This window comes from Typopeltis vanoorti, chromosome 9 (genome assembly GCF_054136105.1).
Source record: "Typopeltis vanoorti isolate ZY-2024b chromosome 9, IOZ_Tvanoo_1.0, whole genome shotgun sequence".
In the NCBI taxonomy this organism is placed as follows: domain Eukaryota; kingdom Metazoa; phylum Arthropoda; class Arachnida; order Uropygi; family Thelyphonidae; genus Typopeltis; species Typopeltis vanoorti.
The window spans coordinates 122,683,518-122,706,979 of record NC_143557.1 but is presented as its reverse complement, the minus strand read 5'-3'; the positions used below and the strand labels follow the sequence as shown (position 1 = coordinate 122,706,979).

Sequence of the window (23,462 nt, the reverse complement as noted above, 5' to 3'; positions counted from 1 at the left end):
TAGCTGATTTACAGAAGTTAAACTTCATGAATAAGAAGGTGAAGAGGTCAGGGTAGTTTTCAGAGAGTGATAAATATAGCAGATAAATGTTAACTTAATTGGGCATGGAAATCTAGGGCCAGAGGATGTTCTAAAGGAGAGAATTCTAAATCAAGCATTCTCTGCAAGCAGTGTTGAATCTCACAAAGGCACAGATGTAATCCTTGTGGAGAAAGGAATCATGATGTGTGTAATTTGGTGGACAGACCATGGTTGTTATGACTGCAATGGTCTGTTCAGAGCTAGGATACACGCACAGAACTTAAGAAAGGAATAACTTAAAGAAAAGAATGAAATTAATGCATTATGTTACACATAGCTCTTACATTCCATAGTTTTGAAACTATGAAATGTTCTAACAGAGACAATGTAGTAAAAAACAGTAATAGAGAGATAATTCATAAGACAGACAGAACATCATAGATTTCTTATAAGGAGATGGTGGATGAAGGTAATGTCACGGGCACGGCAGAAAACAATTAGGATAGATATCCAACACTGACTCTTGTGAGTATTATCATTATTAGAAAATGATAAATATGGGGTACATATTTGAGTATAGGCCATTTGGAAAACTAAGTGTGTCCTAAAAACATCCATATTAATTCTCATATGATTTTTTTTTAAAATGTATTTTTATTTTTGCAGTTTTTCTTTTGCATTCAGCTATTATATACAGAATAATTCTGAATTACTAATATGACAAAATTCATTGCTACTAACCATTCCTGCACATAACACAAAGTATTCACAATTAATTGTCCCCAGATTTGTTTGAACAGCTGAGATTCTTACTCCATTTGTTAATATTTTTTGTACCTGGCAATCTTCAAAATACCTGGCACCTGAAATGAAAACAGCAAATAAATAATTAGAAATTATTATTTCTATAAACCACATTCATGTCTTGAACAAGAAAGGAAACTTGCTTCAAAAGCTTTTGTGGAGAACATGTTGAAGGTTTATGACTAGCACATATTCTACATATAATACTTCCAGCAGTACAAGAAGAAAATACTTCACTTTTATAACATATTATCAAGTACTGTGGGAGTGTACAGAAATGGCCTACATTCATTCATTTCTTCATCAGAGCATTCAAAAAATCATCAGACATGTTAAAATAACCCTAAACATTAAAGTTGTAACAAGTAGTATAATCCTACATCAGTTTGAATGCCTTTCATCAAAAACATGACATGATTTGATGAAAGACAACATCACCAGTCATCATAATATAATGTGAATTGCACGTGTGAAACACTGCTAGTCTATTTCAAATATTCTGTATTACTTTACATTAAAGATGCCAAGAAATGACATTCTTGTTTAATCCTTTATCCAAGTGTAAACAAACAAAGTTTGCATGAAGTATCTTCATGACTAGGCTACTCATATATAGAGCCTAACTACTTCAAATTAATTGTCTTAATATTCTTGAATGCAAAGCACACATTCTTTTGGGTGTGTAGAATGCATTGTACACACCCATATATACACATTTATATGGGTATATGCTAATGTTTCCAGAGATTATGAGTGCAAGGACTACGAATGAATTTAAGATGTGGTAAGACAGTTATTGTGGCATTTATGAGGCACATTCCACAATGCATCATATGATTCCATGAAGAACATTATATGTAATAAAAATGATAACAGATAAGGTATCCCAAACTGGGTCACAATTTTAAACACTCGCATCGATAAAATCAACAAAGCTAGAAGGTGAAACAAATTGCTGTGCATACGTAGATAACAAATGTTTTCTGATTGCAAGGACAGGTTGCATGTTGGCTGTGTGAATCACCAAAATGCATATTTGGAATAATGGTAGATTTCACAGAAATCAAACAAGCTGCACGTATTTATGATTAATGAAATAAAGTCTGAAATGTTTGTGAAGTTTCAATTTGAAAGCAAGTATTGAAAATTGTCTCCATTATGTAAAATAATCTGAAACCAGCATGCACAATTTGTGATATATGGCCTTATGGTGTACTGTAGTTTTTCAGTGATGTAATCATGTAACTCCTTTGAAAGGAAGCCAATTTTTATAAGCAGCCAGCAGCAAATTTGTACTCTTTAATTAAAACTATAGAAGATTTCTGCTTAAGAAGCATGTTCCAATTACACAGTTTTATATACAACAAAACTAAATAAAATAGGCATTTGAGATATTCATAACTGTCATAAAGTGATATTTTATCCAAACAGTTTAAGACTATATATGTATTTTAGAAAACAGTCTCTAATCATATTTACTTACCTCCTGCCTGTGCTAACTTTGCCAGAGCTGTACAAACTGCTAATGGTTGCACCACTGCATCACTAGCTACCCAAACTCCTCCCTATCAAATAAAGAACTTTTATATATATTATATTTGAGATTCTACAATCCACTATGAAAGTACAATGGCCTCTTGCTATAGCAAACTTATAGGGACTAGTCTTATATTGAATAGTTTGTCACAGTGAATTTCTTTTAGAACAGCAGTGTGACTTTGTTCTAATGAAATTTTATATAGCGAGAGCTGAATGAATTTATTTTTTTTATTTTACAGAGAGTAAAGTAAGAAATATAGCAGTAACTCAATGTAGTATTTGATTCCAATATCAAACAGCAGTGTTTCAAATTCGTTTCTGACAGATAAGAACCTATGATATCTGCATAGTGCAAATCCAGAGTTCTTAAAACTAAATGATCATACACCAAGTGAAGAAAAGTCACCAAACTCACATTCTTTCTTTTATTTTATTAATATTTTTTAAACTATTATCATCATCATAGAAGGATTGACACAGACTTACAGAAACTATTAAAAGCCAATACAAAACTGATTCAGGATGTGCAAAAAAAAAAAAAAAAAAAAAGTGATCCCTGCAGCTGGAAAATGTAAGTTTCTACAAATGAAGCTATTTCTCTCTGAGAGAGTACAATGCATGCTGCTTAAAAAAACTTACACTTGTTCCTACTGCAGATGATGATGACAACTTTCATTTGCTTGAGATGGACATCAACTTATTTCTGTTTAGCTTTGGATGATGTAGGGTGTGCTCACAAGATTCTTTATATAGGTGTTAATTTGAAGATGTAGTACAGTGTTTCTGCTATATCATGTGGTTGGTTGTTCAAGGCAGGATCAAAGTCCTCACCTTCCTTGTTAATGAAATCGGATATGGTCCATATGTCCTTTTGTTCTAATTTCTGCAGAACAGAAATTAGAACAGTATGTCCATATAGAATATATAATTATTCATAATGACTGCTGATCACGATCTAAAAGAAAGAAAGAAAGAAATTCTATAAATCCCTGGAAGAGATCATGAATGAATCTTATCCACAGTAGACAGGTTAAAAAAAAAAAAAAAAGAAAAAAGCCAACTTGAGACTACTTGGACTTTAGAATATTTGTAGAACAGATTATATTCACTTGATAAGCCAGGGATTTTATAATACTGAGGTTCTAATTAAATAAATGGTGCAAATCATGGAAGTCTACTTAAAATATTACATTTCTTTATTCTAGTACTCCTGAAGGAAGCTGGGGGGGGGGCTGATCTAAAAAATACCAAAAGCTCTTTCACAGACTTTAAATCTGTAATAAGTAGACTCACAGTGATAAAATTAAAGGGTTAACCACTAAACATATCCATGATATATAAATATATCATTGTTATCAAAAGTGGACCTATTCTATAAGCAAATCAATAACCGATTTATGAAACGCCCAAAAAGCTTTTTAATAGTGAAAGAGAACTTGAAACACAAAAACTGTGAAATTTGCAGAGTTTGTAACATTTCTCCCTTAAGATTTTTTGGAGTTGGGATAGGAGTATGACACTAACAGAATATGATCAGAATGACCTGACCATAACCTCAACCCTTTTCTCACATAAAAGTGTCATGAAAATGAACCTGGATCTCTCCAGAGAATGTAAAATGAACTGACTATGAAATTAATCAATCTGGAAGGAATTATGGAATTGTATAAAATGAGAAGCAATAATCAGTTACATTAAAGGGTAGTAAGGCAGTAAATGGAGCATAAAGGGTAGGCCTAGAAAGATTACAGTAATGAACTGAAAGGACAGCATATGAACAGCATTCAGCAATCAAACCAAGAAAATTCCAATAGTCATGCCTTTTTTTTAAACCCACCTGTAGGATTTCTTTTGGCCTTATAAGATAGTTTCCTCTCATAATGGGCTTTTGCCCTCCTTACCATACAATCATCTTTCTTGCCTGTGCTTTGGCTGCTCATGGGCATGCTGATCACCTTTCCTTCTTCCTACTCCCTTCACAATTTTTATTTTTCTACAACTCCTGCTTAATTATCATATTCATCCAACTCCTACCTGATTTATCCTATTGACTCTAGGTATATAGTTTGATACTTCTTTCCTCAAATGCCCTTCCCATGACTACCACTATCTCTCCCCTCCAAATTCTTATACCAACTCCTTAGCTTGTCATAATTACTTGGTTTGCAATTCCACGTCCTTTCTTATCAGAAAATTCTGCATGTCTGGCAATCTTCCAAGTCAAGATAACATGCTTGGTTTCCCCAGGTGGAGGCAGTATAGCTTTGATTGGTTATGGTTAGGTTCTCTGACCAGATTCAGCACTCTTAAACCTCATGTCTCCCTTTGTTACATGCTGTCTCAAGTAACTAACTCTTAGCAGCTGTACAAATTCCATTTATTTCCTGCCCTGTAACCATTCCTCCTCCCAATCTATGTTCTCATAGTTGAAATTACTTGACCTGTGCTATAATTACTTGACCATAATAATTACTTGACCTGTGCTCATCGTGCTAAATTGCTAATGTATGCAATTTACATTCTCCCTTATGCACCCAAAATCATAGTAGCAACCAATTAAATATAGGCTAATGACTTCACATTAACTACCTTTGTATCCCATTATGCAAAGCAACCCTTTCAGACATGCATAATGCATGGTTACAAAGGCAATTAATGTGAGGTCATTAGTCTCTATATACAAGTAGCATAGTCATGAATGTACTTCAGTGTGCAAACTTTGTTTGCTTTGATTACTCTTAGATAAAAGATAAACCAAGAATATAATTTGTTAATAACTTCACATTTTTTTTTTATAACAAAAGAAAAATTGCAAGAAATATAATAAAATTGCATAAAATATAACAAAAAAAAATATAATCCACTGAAAATTGTGGAAATAAAAGAGAAAAATCATGGGAAACAAAACATAAGAAAACTGCAGGATGCAGAACAAAGGAAATAGCAGGACACTGAGGGACAAAACACAAAGAATTGGCAGGATAAATCTGTAAAGTTCAAAAACCAACAACATCAAAAAGTAAAAATGTAAGCAAAAATAGGAGACATAAAAATCTAGAATAAAATATACATTTTGAAAGGTCGCATACCTAAAATCTTCATAAAAAATAATATAAAATGGTGGGAAGATTCTGAAGTCTTCATAATCTTCCTCCCATTCCTTGACCATCCCTTAGGACTGGTTAAGCCCTCCTAGTGAGAGATTAAGTATGTATTTTTTATGACTGTAGATCTATGTGTGTTCATGGGCTGGTTTGCCTGTTCTGAGAGGCAAAAAACCAGTGTTTCTGGGTGAAAAACCCTCTACCTCCATATGAAACCAGCTAACTCACTTTTAGTTGAAAGAGACCAGATAAAGGTTCCTCACGTCATGAAAGAGAATTGAACCGAGGACTTTCCAACCAAAGGTCTTCGTCTATACCAACTGAGCTATGGAGGATCTAACAATTAATTAAAATGATACAATTAAAATCAAAAATTTATGTCATAAATTCAAAATTCAGAAATTTAGTTTTTTACCTTTCGAACAGAAAATGAGCTGCTACTGAAACAAATTTCATAACTTACTTATACTTCAAATTAAACAAATGCTTATATTGTGCAATATTTCTTTAATTTATAGTTCTAAGAGAACAGTATCAATTTATGCCTGTATATCATTGGATCTCTATCCAGTAGGGAAGATGACATTGACACCAATCACTTTTCTCTCAGGATGACTAATACTTCATCACTTCTATTACCTTTCTCTTTGTAAATATATATATATACATATATATAGGAAAAATAGGATCCGTGTGTAGAGGCTTAAGTGCTGTGAGGACATCATGTTTGAAGGCTTAATGGATTGTATACAGCACTCAGAAAGAATTAAAAACAGAATTTAATTCTTCCTATATTTCGTCTCAGTCGATGAGACATCTTCAAGGATTACAAAAAAACTAATGTGACATAAAAACAAATAACAAACAATACTAAGCCCAACCACGTAGGTGACAATAAAGTCCTGTCTAGGTAGAGCGCCCTTAGCATTGTTTGTTATTTGTTTTTATGTTACATTAGTTTTTTTGTAATCCCTGAAGATGTTCATTGACTGAGATGAAATATAGAAAGAATTAAATTCTGTTTTTAATCCTTTCTTTTTCTTTAATCCAACATGAAAAATAGGATGCATTATTCCAATTCAGATAAAAAAGAATACAAATGACACATAAATATCAAATTCAATAAGTATGGGTTCAGATCTCTCTGATCATGCCACAGAAGCTCTCAACTGAACACCTACTTCTCATATCATATCAAAACTTGTTAAGAACACAGTCTGTGAACTTCTAAAGCAGGACACAAATAATTAGGACTTTAGGACCTAATTATTTGTGAAATTACTAGTGAAAACCATATTAATGCTAGCAGCATTAGTGGCAGCTTGATTACCATAAGGTAATTATATCCAGCTAATATTAAATGCAGGACTCAAGGCATTAATTAGTAACGATCTTAGCATTTTGGATATAATTACCTTACAACAAGAAAAAGAAAAAAAAAACAAGAAAAAGCCATCAAAGGCTTGAAATGCAGAAAGGCAGCAGGAGTAGATGATATTCGACCAGAAATGCTGAAGTATGGTGGTATAAGAGTCTTACAGTGGCTGCACTGCATAGTTCAGAAAGCCTGGACAGAGGGACAAATTCCCGATGATTGGAGTAGAGATCGAATAGTACCCATATATAAAAAGGGAAATAAAACTGAATGTGAGAATTACAGAGGTATTTCCTTACTGAGTGTTCCTAGCAAGATCTATGCAAGTATACTTAAGAAACGGTTGAGAAGAATTGTGGAAGATAAGCTTGGTGAAGAACAAGCTGGATTCAGGCCAAATAGAGGCTGTCAGGATCAGATCTTCACTTTACGACAAATAGTTGAGAAAGCATGGGAATATAACAAAGATCTGTATTTAAGTTTTGTTGATCTGGAAAAGACATATGACAAGGTGCCAAGAGAGAAGCTATTCAATATGCTACAGTTATATTGGTGTCAATGGGTCAATATATCAAGCAATACTTGGTCTTTCTTTGTGTTGTAAGTCAGCAGTTAGAATTGAAAGAAGTACAGGAAGATGGTTTAATGTTAAATCTGGTGTGAGACAAAGATGTACATTATCCCCTCTGTTATTCATTATCTATATGGATCACATTATGAAGGAAAGTGATATTAAACATGATATCAAAATTGGAGATGTTAATGTCAGCTCTTTGCTTTATGCAGATGATGTTAGACTTCGAAATAAATCCGCTGCAAGTCTGCAAGATTCAAGACTAAATTGAATAACTATAATAGTAATAGATATAGTATGAAGGTCAGCAATAAAAAGACAATGACAATGAAAACAGGAAGAGTCGTTGAAAATGTCATCTGCGTTGTGAACGGAGAATGTGTGGAACAAGTAAAGCATTTCAGCTACTTAGGCATGATTTTTAGTGAAGATAGTAAATTAAATATGGAAATAGACAACAGAATCAACAAAGCTGGTATGGCAGGAAGTCAATTGAATAAATTCATATGGAATAAGAGAGAAATTAGTCGGGACACTAAATTTGCTGTATACAAGACAGTGTTGAAATCAATTTTAACTTATGGATCTGAGAGCTGGGTTAGAAATAAAACACTTGACCAAAGACTAGAGACCACAGATATGAGATTCCTAAGAAAAAGTAGGGGAATGAACAGCTGGTATCGAAGCCATTATCATATTTAAACTGGGGATATTAGGAAAGAACTTGATATTGTTAGCATCCAGTAATGTGTTAGTAGAGCTAATCTCAGGTGGTATGGTCACTTATACAGAATGAGAAAGGAAAAATTAGCAAAACAAGTGTTCTATGCCAGGTTGGAAGAAAAAAGACCTACAGGAAGACCAAGATATAGGTGGCTTGATACGTGCCTTAGACGATAGAAATATAAGATCTGATAATATTGGAGTCTTGACAAGTAACAGACTGATTTGGAGGAAAATTGTAGATAGGAAGTAAATAATGATGTAAATTTTTCATGTAGTACTATCATATCCTGTACACCCCTTGAGGGTACATTGCACGAATTTGATGACGATATGAGATGTGTAAGAAACACCCACAAAAATTATAAATAATTTAATTCAGTAATAAATGAGTACAAGAAGACAATAGTCAAAAACAAGAATTCAAAATGAGGTTGTTAAAGTGCATCAATAAGTGCTCTGCTCCAGTAAAGCTTTCCTAAGCATCTCAAGGTTTTTGAAAGGGGGAGGGTAAGAGCTTAAACACATTTACCTAGAACATTCTGGACATGCTCAATAGGTTAAGGTCAGGAGACCTGGCTGGAAAGCCCATGCATACGATAGTCTCTTCTTGAAGATATTGGGTCGCAAGCTTTACTTGATAAGATGAGCAATGTCTTTCCTATTGAATTTACAAGACCTTGGCTCTATAAGTTAACAGCATTCATGGTTCTACTAGGAAACACATACAGGTACATGCATCCATTCAACAAGATGCCTCCCCAAACCATCCCAGTATTCCCCACAATAAGTGTCGCTTTCATAGATATTCATAGAGGATAGAGCATAATGTTTTGAAATGGTGTATATTATTTCTGGGAAAACTCCCATGTTACTCCTTTTAATAAACTATTATAATTACGGCTATTTTGCCTGCTTCAGTTTAGGAGTGTCCCTGTTTAAATGTCATTGGCTATTTACTCATGGATTCTTAGGGCATTGTAGATGTAAATTTACCAAAAAGTACATGTAGCATAAGGAAGAGAAATTTACACATACCTCTTTCAGGGTGTTGTGGCTTTTCTTCTTTCTGCGATGTCTGAAAATTAGAGTTGGGGGTAGTCAATTTGGGAGAATTAAATTAGAAAAACCAGGGTTTTTTCCAGTAATATATATATAAACATATATATTATATTATTATGTTATATAGGGTGGGGAAAGGTGAAAGGGTTGATTTTTTATATAGGGAGGGGGAAGGGGAAAAGGGGGTTGACGGGGTGCGGTCTATTTCGACTATTTTTGGTCGTCATCGACGACCAGAATGGGATGACGACCAAAAATAGTCGAAACGGACCGCACCCCGTCAACCCCCCTTTTCCCCTTCCCCCTCCCTATATAAAAAATCAACCCTTTCACCTTTCCCCACCCTATCTAACATAATAATATAATATATATGTTTATATATATATTACTGGAAAAAACCCGGGTTTTTCTAATTTAATTCTCCCAAATTTCCTACCCCCCCCCCTCCACACACTCAGTAATTTTCGGACATCGCAGAAAGAAGAAAAGCCGCAACACCCTGAAAAAGGTATGTGTAAATTTCTCTTCCTTATGCTATATATACTTTTTGGTAAATTTACATCTACAATGCCCTAAGAATCCATGAGTAAATAGCCAATGACATTTAAACAGGGGCACTCCTAAACCTAAGCAGGCAAAATAGCCGTAATTATAATAGTTTTGAAATGGTATGGACATAACAAAAAATGATAGAGTAACGACAGCCATTGAGAATTATGAATTCTTCCCCCCCCACAGGGGGAAAGAAGACTAAGGGAGGGCTATATAGAGAGGGAGCTATGGAGAAATTATGCTTACAGGATGACAGTTAGAAAAATCATAGAGAATGGTGTCTGAGAACAGACAGTTGCTGACAAGTGAAAAAAGCCTGCAAAATTAAAAAAACACTGCAGAACATAATAAATTTTCAAAGCTAATAATTCTTTAGTTTTAAAGAAATAAACAATAACTTCAGAGAACTTAATATTTTCTTATAATAATATCAACATTTCAGCAAATCAGTTACAATAAGCAAATTCTAAAGACAGCTTTAATTAATATATATATATATATATATATATATATATATATACACACACACACACACTTCACTGTTAAAAGTAATAAATGCATACTATTATGCAGCTTTAAAAAATTCTATATAATATTTGATTAATTCAGTAACATTTGTTGGCCATTTCTTCTACTTCTTTTCTAAACAAGCAAAATTATTTCAAAAGCAAAGAATTTATTCAGAATAAAATCTAAGTTGATTAGAAATGAACTATATGATATAATGCATTTATATCAGGTAATATCAGTGTATTTTTTTTAAATTATTCATTAGAGGATAATTTAGACTACATACCTCTAGGTCATCTGATTTAAGGAATGGGTGAAGAGAGGAAATATCTTTTGGGCCTATTAGCTCACACACCTGACCTGGTATACTGAAAAGACATTAAAAATATGTAGAGAGAGAGGAGCTGCCTATTAAATTATAATTAAATGACTTTTATTATTATTATTATTATTAACAGTAACCTTTTACCTTAAGAATATCAATTTTGATTTAACTGCATTTAAAAATATTACAAATAAAAAGAAAAAGAAAAAAAAAAGCATTTCCTTTAATTATTGCTTTTTATATAGTTGAAACATTTAGAGTATGATTTTATGGACCAATCACCCTTTCAGAGTCAGCATCATTATCAGTAGCAGATAATTGTATATCACTATCCAAACTAACCCACAATATCATTGATGGGCAAGTTAAACAACAATGGCCCAAATGCAGAACTCTCATACTTTAGATCATGCTCCTAGACTTGAACCTACAAATACATACATGCATATATATATATATATTAAAATTTATTTAATGACTAACTGAGGTTTTGAGTAAAAAACTATTAATACACACGACTAGTTTCATCTGAGAACGGACTTCATCAGGTGTAAGCGAAAAGGACATAAAAAATATCAGAGAAAACCATACGAATACTGAATTTCTACACAGCAGAACATATAAATCAAGAGGTTAGCGTTTAAATGGAAGAAAAAAATATATATATATTTATATTAAATATTGAAGATATTCTTGGTATCTTTAATATATGTACATATTAGTTCTATTATACTAGGCGTAACAGAACTAATATGTACAAAGAGGTAAAATACTTTCAACATATATATGATACCTGTCAGTCACTATCCTATCCATGTCTCAAGTTTGCATACCCTTCCCTCTGAGTTTGAATACCAGCCTCCTAAAGCAAAATCAAAAGTATTGAGCTTTATCCATTTCCTTATGCAACTCTGCTATCTTGCTTTAACAAAGACATGCTGTCTGCTATACAGAATGAGTGCTATCAACTCACTTCAGGATGCAGATCCTAATTATTATATTTTTTGCCTTATAAAACAAGCTTTTGTACCTAAAATTTATCTGAAAATTAGGATGCGTCCTATAAGCCAAATGTGTCTTATAAACCAGTGCATCTTATACACTGGTGTGTTTTGTATGTATGTGCAGTTAAGGTGCATTATCACTTGTTGATGATGCACCGTAATCCAAACTGATCATGTTGGTAATGCATGATCAGTTTGAATAGTTGCACGGTCATTAATGGTCACGCAATTAAACTAATAATCAATACATTATTATATTTAAACATTTTTTATAACCCATGGATTCTATGAAGCACAAACATAGCTATACGATTGCGTTTAAGAATAGTGTGATTGAGAATGCAAAAATGTATGGTAATAGGGCAGCAGAGCAGCACTGTGGGCTTTTGCCTACAGAAAAAATGGTACAAACTTGGAGGAAACAAGAGCAGAATTAATAGAAGCAAATTCCAAAAAACACTATCTCCACAGAAAACCTGCAAAATAGCCAGAAATTGAAAATGAATTAAAAATTTGGATAATGGATCAAAGAAGATCGGGTTGCTGAGTATGTACAAAAGTTATTGCTCAACGAGCAAAATTATTGGCAACAGAAAGAAACATCATCGCTTTTACAGGGTCACCATCATGGTGATTTAGATTTATGAAGAGAAATGAGTTATGCATGCATACAAAGACAAAAATATCACGGAAAATAAATGGATGATACATGTATTCAAATTTAAAATTAAAAAAATTAATATTTACATGAAAAATTTTATGCATAATTCATGCGTCTTATACTACAAAGAATATTTAAATAAAAATATAAAAAATAAAATAAATAAATCAGCTAATGCCTTTTATTCCCTTATAGGGATTAGGCGAGGCCTTTTATACCCTATCTAGCATTTGGAGACTGCGTGGGCAGTTCAATCTCCACCAGTAGCCAATCAGAGATAGCTGGCTCATGTCTATCACTAATTATAGCAGCCACTGATGAAGAGGCTGGCAAACAAGTACTGCCATCTCTTGGTACCTAACCCTAACAAGGTATGTTACTGTCTGAAATAACGTGGGTACTATGGTCAATTTTCTTGAGTTTATGGGATGAAAAACCGGCTTGCCCATGCCAGAGATCGACTAACTCGGGAATCGGTCAAAGAAAGGCTTATAAAAAGTTCCTCCAGTCGGCAACTAGACTTGAACGTTGGTCTGACTTTGAGCGACCAAGTGAAGAGGACGCAAGCGCCACCTCCACTGAGCTACACATACCTCCACAAAGAATATTTTATTTCCAAAAATTCAACATGAAAAATGTGATGCATCCAATACAATGGTGGGTTTTATAAGATGAATACGGTAATCTAACTTAGCCAGATTACCATATTTATAAAGGAGCTAAGATAGAACCAGTTACAGACCAATGATACATACATTGGCCAGTAACTGGTTACTTTATCTTAGCTCCTTTCTTCTTCTTCTGCAGCTTTTCCCACTTAAGTAGGGTTGCTGCTTGTGGTGAGTTTCCTCCACAACCTCCTGTCTTGGGCTGTAGCCACATCCAAACTCTTCATCCTCAAGTCCTCCTCCACCACCATGTCCCTCCATCTCTTCTTTGGCCGTCCGCACTTCCTTCTCCCCTGCACATCCATCTGCATGACCTTTCTTCCCACATAGTCTTCCTCCCTCCTCATCACATGACCAAACCATCTCAACCTTGCCTCCTGTATCTTAGCTCCTTTATATAATGGAATTATCTTTCCTTCCTTCCACTCATTAGGAATTGTGCTTGTGTTGAGATTCAAGTTGAATAACAAAGTCAAAGATAGCAAATCTTTTTACACATTAAATACCACTGTTGTGTTCAAATTAAGCTCTTGCTATAACTTTAATCCTTCCACCTCAATCCTTTCTAGTTCCATCTAAACATCCAGAAAGCTAATGAGTCTGCCTGGGATGTATCTAACTGACTCCATGTGAAAAAGTTTGCCACAAACCCAAAATGAAGAGCTATTAAGGAATATAATAAATATGCATTTCTCATTTATCTCACTAAGGTGTTCACTTAACAACACAGCTATTTCTAAAACATCTGGCATTTCCTTCTGCTTATATAAACAAAGATTACTCTTCACCAGTCACAAAATCTTTTACTTCACATACAGGTGGAGAAATTCTCTCAGTTTTAACCTTTGCCTGTAAGGCTAACTGCATTTTAAATCGGATTTTACCTACCTATTGCTGTCACTTTTATAGCCTTGTTTTTTATACTACTCCTGGTAATCACCTTTCTCTTATTCGTTCATTTAACCCTTATAAAATTTATTCTCCTGACTCTAGGGATGAAGTCAGCTATACTTTCCTTCAGAAATCCTTTGACAACTTCCCATGTACTAGTGATTCCTCTACTGTGCAAGTTTGTCATGATCAGCTCTCTCTCTCGGACTAGAAGCAAAGCAGCTACCCCCTTTTATATATACAGACTCTATTGGGTCCAATATTCTTGCACCAAGAATCCCTCCATCATAAGCTGCTTAAGATAATTATCAATAAAACTGTAAATTCTTCTTCCCTCCTCTTGTATGCTTTCTCCTCTCTCTCTCTCCAGTCTATATCCTTATTTATTTATATATAATTATATTTATATACTTATATATTTATCAGAACTGTAACATCAACCATGTATTGTGGGCTGCTAACCTCTATCTCATATCAAATCCATCATTACATTACACACACACACACTACCACCACCACCATTTGGGATATCTAATATGGCCAGATTTACTCCCTCTGTAACCGTTAGCAAAACTACCACTTCTATCCTTTCTGAATACACTGAATCCATCGCATTCTATTCATCTAAAAGATATCCTCCTTTTGTTAAGTAAATATTGCTAACATCAATTTTTTGGTCCATATCATTTATCAATATCGAAAATTGCCTTTATTCCTGATGCTTCACTATGATAAAACCATCAATGCTAACTGTATGTTCAAGTAACATTCAAAACCTGACTAGTTCAAATAAGCAACCTGAGTTGATTCGCCAATCTAATTCTTTACCCTACTGATATAATCATAGCAATGATTATTACATAGGTATCTCCATAGAGTCAGAAGTCCCATTGTGGGAAACTAACACTAACCATTATTTGTACATAACTGTCATACCTCTCATTAAACTCATTCACTATCAGAGCACTCACAAGCACCCCTGGAAATCTGCTCCAATCACCATTCTCCAGGCAAAAAATTTAGTCTGTACCTTCCTTACTAAGCACGCTCTTACATAACCTCCAGAGGTGAACCCTAGTGCTCTCCCTACTCATCATGTGTCGAAAAATTTCCTTTGTATCAATCTTATAGAATCCTTTAGTAACGAACACGTTCTATCATATACATTCCTTTCCACTGTCAACTAAACTTTGCAGCCCACATACACCATCAATCTATCCTCATAAGAATTCCACAGCCCTGTCACCAGATCAATCATTTGTCTCTAGATCCTCTCCACAACCTCCTCATCTCCATGACTAAATCTGTGCACCAAAGGTGAAGCCATATCAAACCTTATAAAGATGGATAATAACCTTCCTATCTCTACTTGTTAATCAATGTGTTCAACATCTAAGTAATCCTTTGGGCTATTTTACCAACTTCTGCAATATGCATGCATTCTGAACTTCGATTCTGTTCACCATCATCCCAAATCTGAGTACATTTCACAGGCATCTTCAGTACTGAAATGGAACAGCAAATTATAATAATAGAGAAATTCTAAAAAAACATTGCACACTTTTTACTGTATACTTTTTTATAATCTTGTTTTATCCTTTACTCAAGGATGAACAAACAGAAGTTGGCTAGCATTTTATCTCTTAGTATTTTCACAGGTCCAGTTCTGACTGATGAGATCTCAAGGCCCAAGCCTCTGGATAGTGATCCATTCATTATGCCTGGCAATACAGTTGGATAGGAATAATGCTGTGCACTACAGGATACTGGGGCAATTTGATGTGAAGTCAACTGCCTCTATATACAAGAAGCCTAGATAAGTTATTTAATGTAAACATTAGGATAAAAACAAGTAGTTCTTGCAAACTATAATATACTTTCTAACCTAGCAAAACAACTCACTATTATCATTATCATTATTTTAGCAAAAAGCCTTGCAGTTCAAGTTTTATAAGTGAATTTTCAGTTTTGAAACATGAACAACCAAAATGTAAGACCATGCAATCATTGTATATGGATCCTCCCATCCTCTCTCTCTCTCTCTCACTTACTTTACTTCATCTACAAGTCTTTGAAGAGATGTCATTCTGTCTTTAGTTCTTGCTATATTAACAGCTCCAGTTACCTTAAAACCTGTGATAAAATAAAATATTAATAAAAAAATTGGAACTAAGAAACAAATGAAATTATTTTTAAATGGGTGAATTTTTATCCAATAACGACGTATAATACATTTATACAATAAATTCCATGGTACCTAGTTATCCATTAATAACAACTCCCAAGCTGAAACCAGTCAATTGAACACACTAACAATAATATAGCAGCTCCTAGCCCATCATCAATGGCGAGATACCATGTCATTTACTGCAATTTAAAAGGATTTTTAATTTAGAAAAACTTATTTGTTTATATGTAGTTATATGAATCTATTTATTATGAATGACAACTACTGCAAAAGGCTTTGTTGACTAAAAAACATTATTTTATTAAATGAATTACTTTTGGAATATTTAATTATCTCTAAACTTGGAGCAGTTCAAAAATATTATTATCTAAAACTAGCTGACTCCATGTGAAAACTTTTGCCCCAAACCCAAAAATTTGAAGAGCTATTAAGGAATATAATAAATATGCATTCCTGTAGATAATAGTGCATCGATATAGATACCATACCTTGACCCTTGCTTATAATAGTTTGATCCTAGTTTCCTAGAGATGGATGCTTAATGTATGTAGGTTAGGAGGTACAGCCAAGGCTAATAATAAGCCCACCAATATGAACATTTGGGAAGAGGATTTGGTTACTACAGATAAACTGTTCATCATACATCAATAATGTAGTGGTAACCAGAACATCAATTTCATCAGTGTTTGACTTCAAGATTTAGCCTGGCTAGGCAAGAAATTTATGCATTCTGTTTCTATAGTCTCCAATCCCCATACCTACAGGTTATCAGTTTCATCCTTCTGACTGGCATTAGCAATAAAAGAATATTTAGTCATATATCAGCTGCCAAAGAATGGGCAAAAGGCTGCTCAAGATCACATAAGTACAATAAAACATGTCTGGCTTACAATAATATACAGATATTTCATATAAAAATTAATATTTCATCGATGTGATCAAAAGATATCCTGAATAAAATTCATCTCCTCCTGCAGATCTTAAAGGTAGAGAAGGCTATTATGGATTTAGAAAACTTCTTACTTATGAATTTGTTTTCAAATGTTTACAATAGCCTTACCATAGTAACTGATAGCAGTCTGTGAATAGAGATAGAAAAAAAAACATTTTTTTTTACAGAACACTAAAAACACTGCAATTATAGCCAATAATATAAAGATGGTTGTTCGTGAGTTCTATGTATGTTATCTCTCTATGTGTACATGTGTATGTAATTTATATTTATCCTCTCTTTCTCTCTGTATATATGTGTATGTAACTGATATTTATTGTTCTGTGTACATTTTTATGTAATTTATATTTATCCTCTCTCTTTCTCTCTGTATATATGTGTATGTAATTCATATTTATTCTTCACTCTGTGTACATGTGTATGTAATTCATATTTATTATCCTCTCTCTCTTTCTCTCTCTAATATATATGTATGTAATTGATATTTATTAGTCACTCTCTCTCTGTGTACATGTGTATGTAATTTATATTTATTGTCCTCTCTCTCTGTATATACGTGTGTAATTGATATTTATTGTTCTCTCTCTCTGTGTGTACATGTGAATGAAATTTATATTTATTGTCCTCTCTCTGTATATGAGTATGCAACTGATATTTATTGTTCTCTCTCTGTGTACATGTATATGTAATTTATATTTATTGTCCTCTCTCTCTCTGTATATATGAGTATGTAACTGATACTTATTGGTTCTCTCTCTCTCTCTCTCTCTCTGTGTATGTGTGTGTGTGTGTATATATATATATATATATATATATATATATATATATATGAGTATGTAACTGATACTTATTGGTTCTCTCTCTCTCTCTCTCTGTGTATGTGTGTGTGTGTGTGTGTATATCTATATATATATATATATATATGAGTATGTAATTGATATTTATTGTTCTCTCTCTCTCTCTCTCTCTCTGTATATGCAATTGATATTCATTGTTCTCTCTCTCTCATTCTATGCATTAAATATATGTATGTAATGATATTTATTGTTCTTTCTCTCTCTCTCTCTGTGTATGTAATTTATATATATGTAAATAAAATTTACATATAATAAAATATATGTATATAAAATTTATATTTATATACATATTTATATATGTACTAGCAGCTCTGCACCACTGATGCCCCCCCCCCCCCGAGTTCCGGGCTGGTAAGCCAGTTCTCCTTCAATTCTGATGACCCCTGAGACATGAGACAACAATGTGTTTGTCTCATGAAGGCAAACACATTATTGAACATTTCAAAACAATGAAGAGACAAAAAACGTGACATAAAAATATTTCAAGTTTCGGCTTATCTTTTTATATATATAGAATAGATGTATGTAATTTATATTTATTGTCCTCTCTCTCTCTGTATATATGAGTATGTAACTGATATTTATTGTTCTCTCTCTCTCTCTGTCTGTGCACATATGTATTTTATATTTATTGTCCTTTCTCTCTCTCTCTGTTGGAAGTTTTTTTTTTCCCCACTTGGTTAGACTATAATAAATTTAGTTTAAGCCTTTATCCAAGTGCAAGCAAACAAAGTTTGTGCCTGAAGTATCTTCAGGACTGAGGCAACTCGTCATAAAGGTGGAACAAGTTCTCATCACTCCCTGTCTCAGTATCTCCCATATTGATACTAGGTACATGGATTTTGATACATGTATAATGCTATGCATTAAGGGAAAGGCCATTACCCAGATCAGTTTTGACCTTTATTGAGGTTTAGTCAGTGGGAGCCAGACCCAGAAGCAATGGAAGTCATATTTACCTATACGAGTAAAGGTAGACCAAGCTCTCATCACAAGGAGTGATGAGAGCTTGGCCAACCTTTACCACAAGTTGCCTCAGTCCTGAAGATACTTCAGGCGCAAACTTTGTGTGCTTGCACTTCGATAAAGGATTAAACTAAATTTATTATAATCTAACCAAGTGGGATAAAACTGTCAACATGTTTCTCTAAATCCACAGTAATTTAATAATAAGGTGGTACACCTTTTGGCAACTTGTATAGGTAAATATAACTTCTCCATTGCTTCTGCCTTAGTATCACCACTTCAGGGTCTGGCTCCCACTGACGAGACCTCAATAAAGGTAAACCAGTCTGGGTAGTGGCCCTTCCCTTAATGCATAACATTATACATGTGCTTTGGATTATGGGAGATACTGAGATAAAGAGTGATGAGAGCTTGGTCCACCTTTACCATGAGTTACCTCAGGCCTGAAGATACTTCAGGTGCAAACTTTGTTTGCTTGCACTTGGATAAAGGATTAAACTAAATTTATTATACTCTCTCTCTCTCTCTGTATATATGAGTATGTAACTGATACTTTATATGAGTATGTAACTAATACTTTATATGAGTATGTAATTGATATTTATTGTTCTCTCTCTCTCTCTCTCTGTATATGTGTATGCAATTGATATTTATTGTACTCTCTCATTCTCTGCATTAAATGTGTGTATGTAATTGATATTTATTGTTCTCTCTCACTGTGTATGTAATTTATATATATGTATGCATTTTTGAAAATTATGGTGACAACTACCATGTTTGAATAAAAACTTTAGTTTAATATAACTAAAATCTACATTCGACGTTTAGACCTTTATGTCAAGGTCATCTTCTGGAGCATACAACTATACAAAGAAAACAAGCTACACTACAATCAAACTGGTTTGTTAAAGATACTGACCAACTGCTACAACAATTGTTGGCCTGACCTCTGGTGAGAAAAAAAAATTAAAAAAAATATACATCAATGCTAGAGTCCTATTGTTAGTGTTATCTGTTGGTTGTAGAAATACATTGGGCACAACAACAAGTATCTATCTATATACAGGGCCGGCGGAAGCGGGCATCGCTACGATGGGAACGCCGCCACCAGGGAGCGGTTCATAAGTTAATTTTTAAGAAAGAAAATTTTTATCATAAAAAAAATTCTCACAATGATCAATATTAAAATAAATAAGGCTGGATACACCGAATAAAAATTTTAAAAAAATGTATATTGCCACCTCTTTGATCAGCCGGCTGTTTACAATTTGCAGCTAGAGCAGGCTAAATGCTTGCCTGCAGAATGTTGTGTCTACTGCAATCTATCTAAAGTGAAACGATGAACGGTTTTTATGTGCAGAAACAAATTTTCGTACAAAACATTTACTGCTAGTTAACCAGTCATATGGTACACATCTCAGTAGGCTACTGACAGTAGTGCAGTGCCGACTATTATTTCGTCTCTGTGTTATGTGGTGTAATAATTTCTTGTGGGTATAAAATAGAAATGGAATCAAAAATTTAAAAAAAAGTTATTCGGTGCACAAAATCATAAGCGTCATGATGCGAAAGAAGCAGATATTAAGAAACAAACTGGGGCTCTTAATAAATTTGTTAAATATTAAAATATTCTGATGCAGATTGTAACCAACTCGATACATCAGAAATCAGAGTTGAAGAACCGTGCACATCATCTAGTTTTCATGAAAGTACTATTGCAACTATTGAACAAGATAATTGAACATGATTTAAGTGAAAAATAGTTAGGATTTAGTCAACTACAACAAGATTTAGTTGTAGTTGACTACGAAACTAACACATTGCTAGTCTCTGTAAATTTAGAAGATCCAAGTGAATGGGGATATATTGATGAAAAATTACGAGCTGTTTTAATTGAAATGGGGCCTGTTCAAAAGAAAAATATAATATATCCCAGAGATACATATGGTCGTAAATTTGGCGACACATATTATAATAGAAAAATGGAAAATGGGAGCTCGTGCCAAGAACATGGCTCATTTATTCCGAAACTTTAAATTCTGTTTTTTGCTTTTGTTGCAAACTTGTCATGCCTACTAAATCAACTGAATCACCTACTGAGCCTTGTAGAAGGTTATAACGATTGGAGAAATGTAAGTACAACTTTATATAGACATGAGACTAGTTTAACTCACATGAAAAATTTCTTTAAATGAAAGGAACTTGATAAAAATTTAAAAAAAGAAAACTACTATTGATTTCCAGACTCAAAGCATGTATGAAATGGAAAAGAAACTTTGGATGAGTGTTTTAGAATGCTTGATTGAAATTATAAAATTCCTTGGTAGTCAAAATTTAGCTTTTCGCAGATCATCTGATAAATTATATGAAAGGAGTAACGGCAATTTTTTAAAATTAGTCGAACTGTTTGCTATGTTTGATCCCGTTATGGAAACTCATGTTGAAAGGGCCCTACAACAAATACAATAGGGTACACTATTTGAGTAAAGACAGTCAAAATGAAATATTGGAAACTTTAAGTAACGCAATCAGGGATACAATTTTATTATAAATTAGAAAATCTAAATATTATTCCATAATTTTAGACTGCACACCTGATGCAAGTAAAACAGAACAAATGACCATTATTATTCACTTTGTTTCCTGTGACAATAGAATTGTCAAGATCAGAGAAAACGTTTTAGGTTTTGCAGATATATCAGATTCGAACGGACGTGGTTTATGTGCATGCGAGATCAAGGGTATGAAAATGGGGCAAATATGAAAAGGGAAAAAATATGGGCTCCAAAATTTGCTTTTGAACAAAAATCCTCGAGCATTTTACAATCATATTTAGAGTATGAGCAGCCATGTGCTGCTCATACTCTAAATTTAACCAATTATTCAAGAAATATAAATTTTCTTTTCATTCTCTAACGTTAGGCAATCCTTTTAAAGTTTGTAAAAAAACTAACATTGAAACAACCATCAGAAACGCGATGGGAAAGTAAAATTAATGCAATCCGTCCTCTACGATATCAGTTAGGAGAAATTTATAATGCACTTTTTGAAATTTTAATAAAGAAACTCAACATGAAGCACAAACATTATTTGCTCTCTTATAACTTGGCATGATTTACTTAACAGAATAAACCCTGTGAGTAAAATGCTTCAAGACAAAAATATGAACATTACACTTGCTTTAGAATCTATCAAAAACTTACAAATATTTTTACAAGAGTATCAATCAGATACAAATTTTAAAGAAGTTCTAAAAACGGCAAAAGAACTGAGTGAAGAGGTGGATGGAGAACAAGAATTTAAAACTGGTACGAAAGTTCGACAACAAAAGAAGACACGACAATTTGACTATGAGCATCATGACGAAACACCACAATTGCCAGAAGATAAATTTAGAGTGAATGTGTTTTATACGCTTATAGACGTTGCAATGTGTTCGTTAATAGAACATTTTGAACAACTAAAAACATATTATGATAATTTCAATTTCTTGTATAGATTACTACAAATTAATAACGAAGATTTACAAAAAATTTGTGACGATTTAGAGATTCTTTTGAAGGACTGCGACAATAAAGATGCAAATGCAATAGAACTATATGACGAATATGTGCTTTCCAGGATATTTTTCAGAAGGATAATTTAAATATTCAAAAGCCCTTTCGATATTCTTTATTTTATTGTGTCCAATAATTTATCTTTCCCTAACTTTTCAATTGCTTTAAGAATACTATTAACCTTACCTGTTAGTGTAGCGAGCGGTGAACATTCCTTTTCCAAGTTGAAATTGATTAAAACCTACTTAAGAACAAGTATGTCACAAAAAAGGCTTGTTAGTTTGGCGTTAATAGCTACTGAAAATGATATATGTGTGGATTAAACGTTAAGACCATTATTTCTAATTTTGTGAACATGAAATCAAAAATCTTGAAATTTTAATAAAAAAAAATTCAAGTATATTTATGTAATTTAATTTATTTTCTGTTATTCTGTAAAGATGTCATTTTTTGAATACTTATATTAAATGTTCTAATTATTTCTGAATTCTTTTCTTATTTTCTCATCTATTTTGAGTTTCTTTTATTTTTCGAAAAGATAGTTCCACTTATAAAAATTATAAAAAAATTTATGCAAGTTACTAAGAATTTAGTAACTTGTAAAATGCAAGAATTTTTTAAACTTTAGAGTTCAAATAAATTTTAACTTTAATTAAAATTCATTTTAATTTTGTTAGCGATTTGGGTCGGTGAGAAGGCTATAATCCCTGTATCATTATATTCAACGATTAAAGTGAAGTGGCTTTATCAAAATTTGCTTTAATTTTTGAGAATTTTTTGAATATTCTTGTTTTTAATGATTATCCTGCCTAGCCAACACTCCCAGTTCGTTACATTTAGCGAACCAACATGTGGCTGTTCCGTCAAAATTTATTTAAGAAATTTCAAATAATTAAAATTTTTATTATCGTAAAAGAACCATGCTCTCCCGGATCATTACAGGGGTACCTAGATAGACATTGCATGCGGGCGCCAAAGACCCTAGCGATGGCTCTGTCTATATATATATATATATATATATATATATAATCATGATGTTAATATATATACATATATTAACATCATGATTACACTTGCAGATTCCAGCCAGTTGGTATGAAATGGTTTCTAATACTAGCTGAAGATTGGC

At 33.2% G+C, this 23,462-nt stretch overlaps 1 protein-coding gene across 5 annotated transcripts in view; it reads right to left on the bottom strand.

Annotated features, from left to right (window-relative positions):
• The window catches only part of LOC150103490 (pyruvate dehydrogenase phosphatase regulatory subunit, mitochondrial-like), a 184,204-nt gene that overhangs the window by 144,313 nt on the left and 16,429 nt on the right, over window positions 1-23,462 (bottom strand). For all 5 annotated transcript variants that reach the window (XM_090397506.1, XM_090397508.1, XM_090397509.1 and 2 more), the window contains exons 4-7: window positions 15,865-15,946; window positions 10,551-10,632; window positions 2,309-2,390; window positions 763-884 (exon numbers count right to left, since the gene is read on the bottom strand). In XM_090397506.1, coding sequence (XP_090253632.1) covers window positions 763-884; window positions 2,309-2,390; window positions 10,551-10,632; window positions 15,865-15,946 — 368 coding nt within the window. The remainder of the gene's footprint in view (window positions 1-762; window positions 885-2,308; window positions 2,391-10,550; window positions 10,633-15,864; window positions 15,947-23,462) is intronic.